This window comes from Glandiceps talaboti, chromosome 2 (genome assembly GCF_964340395.1).
Source record: "Glandiceps talaboti chromosome 2, keGlaTala1.1, whole genome shotgun sequence".
Taxonomy (NCBI): Eukaryota; Metazoa; Hemichordata; class Enteropneusta; family Spengelidae; genus Glandiceps; species Glandiceps talaboti.
The window spans coordinates 6,884,200-6,892,341 of record NC_135550.1 but is presented as its reverse complement, the minus strand read 5'-3'; the positions used below and the strand labels follow the sequence as shown (position 1 = coordinate 6,892,341).

Here is an 8,142-nt window from a genome sequence, read left to right as displayed (position 1 = left end):
AATCACACACACGCGTATGTGTGTGTACAAACAAATGCACACACAGACAGACGCAGAGCTAGAGACAGACAGAATTGATGAAGTATATTTTGAGTACCGTGTCCAGAGACAGACAGACAGACCGTACAGACACAGACAGACAGACAGACAGACAGACAGACAGACAGACAGACAGACAGACAGACAGACAGACAGACAGACAGACAGACAGACAGACAGACAGACAGACCACATAACACGACACAAATCAATATTGAAAAATCAAAAGTAACATCCGATGAAGATCGTCCCTTTTCTGTTAGGACAGATTTATTTTTAATTTCATGCTGAAAGATCTTGCAACGTTTTTGGTCCAATTTGATACAAAATATAACATTTTCCCCCTTAGATTACGTAAGCATGCTAACCTCCTATACTATATAATAGACTCATACACTTGATATAAGTAAAACATTGATTTGGCACCTATTAAACCATAATCATGGTGTCTCAGTTTAGACGAATTCGAAAAAATACATAACAGATAGTTTCATAAGTTGTATTTAGTCTCAGAAACAGTGCAGGAAGACCTTTGAAAAACATAAATAGTTGACGAAATTTCTTAATAAATATAAGTACAGCACCACTTTGTTTGAATACTGTCCACTGATGTAACTTTCTCAACATCATTTTCGCAGGAGCAATTGTTTACGCCACGAGTCATAAAATAAATTAAACAAAATAATTTCGAAAGCGCTTGTTGAGGGCGCAGTGTATATCTGCTGACACATGTTGTCTCGTGTGTGTGGAGAGTTTGTAATCTTCAAAAGGTACATCCGAGTCGTGGTATGTCATCTTGGGACGTCTCGATCTCCTAGCCTGAATCTGGTCATTAAATTGCCAGATTTGTAACTACACTTCGGTGTTTCGATGGCTACTGGCCTTCGAAACCAACTGTTCATTAACTTTGTGTGCAGAAAAAGTTGTTTGGTATTTCATTTGTCACTTAATAACATACAAGGACAGGAAAGAAATTTGATATCACTGGATGGAAATACTTTGCTAGTATGGTGAATTTCACATCCAAGGCAAGGCTTTCGTCGTCACTTGCAAGCGTCAAGACGTCTAAATAATGTGTTAAGACGTCTAAATCACGTGTCAAGACGTCTAAATCACATGTCAAGACGTCTTCATCTGTTGATCCGACCATGGTGATGTTAAACACTCTCAGCCATGACGTTACGTCTTCCAAAGTGTTGCCCACATGATAAAGAAGGATACACTGCAATACAACAATACTGTGTTATTGTGTCATCACTAATTTTCGATGAAAAAATTGCCTAACCCCCCCCCCCCCTCCCCACTCCGAAATAGTTTCACTACAGGATGGCTCATGCAAATAGTAATATATTTGCCGTAGTGTACTTTGATGTATTGTCTGCCTAGTGGTAGCTCCACCATTTTGAGGGTGAATACGCAAGGTGTACTTTTAAGTAAAAGTTCGCATTTTGATATTTGTTATGTTATGTTATGTTATGTTATGTTATGTTATGTTATGTTGTGTTATGTTATGTTATGTTATGTTATGTTATGTTATGTTATGGTATGCTACGTTACAGAAAACGTCGTCGTTGTCCACTTGTAGCGTACATGACGTAGACCTCTGTACATCAATATGATAAATACATTGTCTTTCTACAGCGAGACTGCTATTGTAGACGTGATGACGTGCGAATGCCTATGGAGCCTTCAGTATTTACAGGGGGTAGAGGAATCGCGGGGGGGGGGGGAGTCCACATTTTACAAACCTGTACTTTGGGGAGGATCATATTTTCCATTACAATATTTGGAGAGGGTCACAATTTATAATCCATAGTTTTGTGACCAAATTGAAGATTCAATTATTGTCAATTTGTTTTGTATGTTTTGAGATGTAAAAGTGAGATGAACACTCAACATTTATTTTTACGAGTACTTTACATGCCAAAATACAAAAATAAAAATACATATATTGTAAGAAAATTGTTTAATAAAACGATGCATTTTGTTGAGTGTACCCTCTCACCTTATCACTCACACTGTCCGTGAATGTTGTTGTTAAAATATGATGGTGATGGTAGCAGTGATGATGATGATGATGATGATGATGATGATGATGATGATGATGATGATGATGATGATGATGATGATGATGATGATGATGATGATGATGATGATGATGATGATGATGATGATGATGATGATGATTTCGTTTTGAATGTCATAGAGAACACGGACAGTGATACATGTACTGACTCAAGTAGTACCAGTGAGTCAGATTAGAGTGACACTGATAATGGCAATACTGAAGGTGAACGTGATGATGATGATGATGACAATGATATCAGGGAACTTTTACAATTGACCAGGTCAGGCAGAGTATGCACAACATGGAAAGCACGTTTTAGATACTGACTAGATTGTGTGTGATTATAAGAGAAAGGTCACTAGCCAGTCTTTTACTGTTTGTCACTTTATATGTACAAATATTGCTTTCTAATGCAGAGTCAAAATAATTTAATTTGTATGTATACATATAATGGGAATATTGATTAACGTTCAGTATTATGCAATTGTCATGGGGAGGGTCATGTTTTACAAAATGGGACAAAGGGGAGGGTCACTTTTTACAAATGGAGAATGGGGGGGTCACGTTTTTCTTTACAGACCATGTGTGATTTCCTCCGCCCTCCCCCTTGTAAATACTGAAGGCTCCCTTATCTAGAAAGACATTTTGAATAACTTGTGCATGCATTTTATTACACATACATGGAGGAAGGGTTACACTATAAATAGATCAGGCCACTATAGATAGTAGTTAGGTAGGTATTAGGGGGTGGCGTCTAACTAGGTGGGCATCTTCTTCACTCAGAACTGACCAACTTCTCTTAAACATCAACAGACATCCACTCAGGGTTTATAAATAACTTTCTTTTTAAAGTGTGTCCTGTCTACTTACATCGCCCAGAACATGAGGCAGCCACATACACCAATACATTTAAGCCGTACGGATGGATGACATACTTCACACAGCGCTGAATCATCTTGTCTTGGTTGGGATATCACCACAGGGTTTAGTTTAGAAGTTGTCTTATTTAGAGGTTTCATCTTTGCTTTAACAGTGACAACTACAATAGAGGAACACATCTGATAAAAGTCGGTTCTTATATTTCACAGTTCATAAAAGTATATTTGTAGATACAGATAGGCGAATTTTCTCTGTCAGAATGTCACATTAGGGAGCGATCAGTTTTTTTACGGCCGGGGGAACGGTAAATCGGGGGGGGGGGGGAGGGCACCTTAATTTGGGACTCAAAGAAAGGGGTCATTTTTACAAAGTGAATAAAGGGGGGGGGGGTCACCTTATTTTCAGCAACTGAACGAAATCATGAACCACCCTGCTGTACTTAAATTTCCATACAACAAATGTATGTGCATACAATAAACCATAAACAATGGCTATAAATATATGTTCAATTATAAAATAAACTCTTTGTCTCTTGATACATCCCAAGCATACGACACGGAGTCATAACATTGCACCTTTTAAGCAACAGTTTTGTTAGAAATGACTTCTCAATATTGCAGGCCATGAGTTGCATTGTGTCATCATGTGATATAAAAACTTGCATGTGTAGCTGTACAAAGAACAAATGAAATACCTTGAAATTTACTGGATGGACTGACTCTAAAATCTGTGCCTCCATTGACCTGAACATGTTGAATAGCACACAAACATAGCCAATAGAGACATGTATGTCTAAATGGTATTTGACCTCCACTGTGCATGTTTTCCCCAAATTTTCTCATTTTCTACTTGATCTTTTTTATCATTAGTCGTATGACTTTAAATGATTTAAACTTTTGAAACCCTAAAATTAGTGATACTTTTATGATATAACTAAGTTGTGTTGTACTTCTGAATGGTGCTCTAAATGGCCTCCAAATGGTGTTCATTTTTCAAAAAGCTCTTACCGTGGGAGGGGGACATAGCAGGCGGGCGCGCACGCACGCACGCAAGCAGCGTGCACTTCTCCCCATACTGTTTCCAGTTCTCTCCCTACTTTGAAACTTACTGAAACCCCTAGGTTTACAATATATTAACTCCATTTCTAATACTGTACTTTACAATTAGCTGAATTAATCTATAATCATGGTAATAGTTCACTCAATCTAAGAGATATCCTAGAACTTCACGTTTGGTTACTAAACCATGAATATTTTGCATGTCCATGAACAGACAATCATACTTCTCATAGGGTTCCTGTCTAGTAAAGAGCTTTATACATGTGAAGCAATGGATTTGGGACAGCAATTTACCAGATACACTTAAAATTACTGTAAATGTAACAAGTAAAATTAACTATGCAGTGTGCTGTATTGTGCTCTGAGAATCTAGAGTGTCTTTTGCAAGCACAAGAAGAATATTTCTTGTCAACAGATGTCGGGGGGGGGGGGGTTCAGTGTGTTTTTTATTTGTCAGAGGGGGGTTCAACTTTGGATTGTTTTGTGGATGAATCACAGTGGGTCACTATTTTTAAGTACAACATGAACAAGAAGTCACCGGTCCACCCCCGGCCGTAAAAACTGATCGCTCCCTTACGCAACAAACATTAATTGAATCATAAAAACAGGGCTGTCTATCATTGAACACAGTTCGATATTTGTAAATATGAAACATATTGCGAAACTGAGTTAAAGAGATCTTGATCTCTTCAACTGTCAACAATGCTGACGCAATCAAATAAAGGTATTTGGGGCTCCTAGCTTTGTTTATTTCCCATAATGCACCGCCCAAGTGTAAAGAAGGCCTCTTATGGGCAAGATTTGCTGATTTAATAGCGAGGTAATGGGATGCAGAATTGGTGACAATGAATATTATAGGTCTCCTCATTATAAAGGACCGCAGCTACCTCGCCCTTGTTCCCCTAACTCAACGCACTGTACTCACCATCTTTATAATCCGGACCATCGGGACTCTGAGGACCCTTCCTCTTCTTCTCTGCCTCACAACCCTGCTTGGAGTTAACTTCTACTAAATTCGGGGTAATAAGATTAGCTGAGATTGGATCATGACGTTCGACACTCGACTTTGCTTCAGTTTGATTTGATTTGAAAGAAACGAAATATTCTTTGACAGTTTGAAAGACTTGATCGGCGGTTGGTCTTCTGTGATAATCTCTGACCATCATACGATTGATAAGGTTCCTCACAGCTGGGCTGACGGCAACTCGGTAGTCCAGAGCACGCACCGCATTCGGATTTTGATACATTATTCTGCCTATATATGGTGCGTCAGAGTCATAACTTCGCATTGAAAATGGACAGTAATAAAACAGAGCAACGAGTTCATTACACTGCGAAGCAAAGGGATCCACCTCTCGTTCTAGCATAGCCAAATATATAACAGCCAATGAAAAGATGTCTACTTTACTGGTATAGTGTTTCTCATACACCTCAGGGGCGATAAACGCTTCGGTACCTGCTCCGTAACTGGCGTACAGCTGTAAATTTGTGGTGCATTTCAAAAAGTTGTCATCGCTCTTTGTATTGGCAAGGTTAACTCTGCGGTCGATGTTGGCAATCTTCGAAATTCCGAAGTCCGTTACTTTGATAACGTCGTTTAGACCGTCTACACGACAAACTAGCACGTTGTCGGGTTTTAAGTCGCGATGAACGATATTATTTTCATGTAAAAAGTTGACGGCATCGGCTATCTGCATCATGAACTGTGAATTGACATATCGATCACATGGTCTGTTGAGTAAGTACTCCTCTAAATCGCCTCCACTGCAATAATCCATAACGATGCATATATGCCGTGCCTCTAGAAAACCGTCGTGGAATTTCACTATGTGATCATGGTGGGACATTTTACCAAATGCATCCAGTTCTTTCATGGCACTGGTTTCTGATTTTCTGTTGCCAAGCTGTATTTTCTTCAGCGCAAACGACGCCCCTTCCCGGTCCTTGACAAGGTACACGTTACCAAACGCTCCAAAGCCCAGTAGACGGACCTCCGTGTATTGAGATGACATCTGGCTGCCGTAAGGAAAGTAGAAATGAAATTCATGAGCGCATTTGTATCATTTATATCTATATTATTGAAACAGTCAAAATGACTAGAGTGTAGTGAAGTAAGACTTATATATTATTGACTAAAGGATTAAACACGGGATTTAAAAGAACCCACACCATATGTGTGTGTCGTCAGCTGGTTACTGCCTATTCATAAATATGTATTGCAGCAAACACCTATGGAAGTCGTGTCAAAATGCTATAGTGAACTCACGGAAGTCAGGATTAGCCACGGTGAATTCATGATTGTGTTAGCCGTCTCTCAACAATGGATTCTCGATTGTAGATGGCCAACAGAGAATAACAGTCAATAGATAGCCAGGGAGACTTTAACTAACCTATTGTACATCTCGTTGTATGCATTTACCTGCCAGCATGAGAATTCCATGTTTATTAAAAACACGTACACATATACGTATCTATAGTCGTGTTGTTCTTTCATTGCCCACTGTATAGTTATTTGCCTACAATACTAGTTAATTCTGTAACAGGCCGAAGGAAGTAAGCCATGAAACCTACAAATCATCAGATGCATAGACAACTAATGTTTTGCACACGTTAAACGATATATGTCAGGCCTATCTATCTATCTATCTATCTATCTATCTATCTATCTATCTATCTATCTATCTATCTATCTATCTATCTATCTATCTATCTATCTATCTATCTATCTATCTATCTATCTATCTATCTATCTATCTATCTATCTATCTATCTATCTATCTATCTATCTATCTATCTATCCGTCCGTCCGTCCGTCCGTCCGTCCGTCCGTCCGTCCGTCCGTCCGTGACGATTTTAAATCTTGTAGGGATCATATCAAAAATGACAATTTAACATCGTCACAAAACGTACTATAAATTCTCCACAACATAGATTTGTGTAAAATACGGCTAGTGACGTCATGGGATCACTTTGTGTTGCAGTGATATTCTTACAAGCTGAGGTTTTAGCATTCATAACTTTTCAAAAATAGAATAAAATGTGGTACTTGAAATCATAGAGGGCGATGAAAGACTGTGAGACTAGTCAAGTCATCTTGTCCACGGTAAAGGGAGATTATAGTGGTACACCTGTTTTAGCTGTGGGCACGCACGTACACATCGTATATGGTATACTAACACATCACAGCAAACAAGTTAATTCAATCAATCACGAGTGCATGCGCAATAAAATATATATATTTTAAAACAGATATTTTCTTATTACATTAGTATCTGATGAAAATAACTTTGCTGAGAACTCTACACAGTAAATGAAATTGTTCTAACAAATCCTGTCAAACCTCAGGATCGGTAAGATCTAGGTTGGTAGGTATGTATGTATGTAGGTGTACGTCACGACTGCCTCTCTGTCTGTCTGTAACACAAAAAAACCGCACGCACACACACACACACACACACACACACACACACACACACACACACACACACACACACACACACATATATATATATATATATATATATATATATATATATATATAATATGACTATAATATGACGGACTCCCGTTCACTTTTCAGTACTAATTGCATTATGTCTCCATGGCTGTTCTCTCTTGTAATCACGTTAATTGCCTTGAGCCATGCTTTATTAAATTATATTGTAGCACAGAATTGACAAGAACGTTCTCCGAGAGTTAGCAACGAAACGTTAGAAATAAAATGAAGACAAGTTATATGAAACGTTAGAAATGAATTAGACAAGTTATAATATATATTTTTTTAAATTCTTCTTCTGAAACGTATTCAATGTCATATTCAAAACTGAAAAAAAAAATATTTTAACGAAACATATGGCATGTAGCTACGTTCGATTTATACGATAAAATATAACATGAAATAAACATGATACGATTAAGTAAAAGTAAAATTAAATTAAAAAAATACCCCAACAATCTGCTTAAACTGACACACTGTGCATCAGTTTGTAGCTTTTGTGATCTAAGCTTTATTTCCAAATCTTGCCATAGTAGCTTTACATACACTAGTATATATGGTAACGATGTAGGGACCACTGTGTACATGATATCGTTAAATAC

General features: G+C 38.0%; 1 protein-coding gene across 1 annotated transcript; it reads right to left on the bottom strand.

The window, feature by feature from the left end:
- Positions 1 to 985: 985 nt before the first annotated feature.
- On the bottom strand, positions 986 to 6,056 carry LOC144453722 (serine/threonine-protein kinase PDIK1L-like). Its single transcript, XM_078145056.1, has 3 exons — positions 4,970 to 6,056; positions 3,043 to 3,146; positions 986 to 1,261 (listed from the first exon to the last, which is right to left on the bottom strand). Exons 1-3 carry the CDS (start codon positions 6,054 to 6,056, stop codon positions 986 to 988), a joined length of 1,467 nt encoding a protein of 488 aa, XP_078001182.1.
- Between the last annotated feature and the right edge of the window lie 2,086 nt (positions 6,057 to 8,142).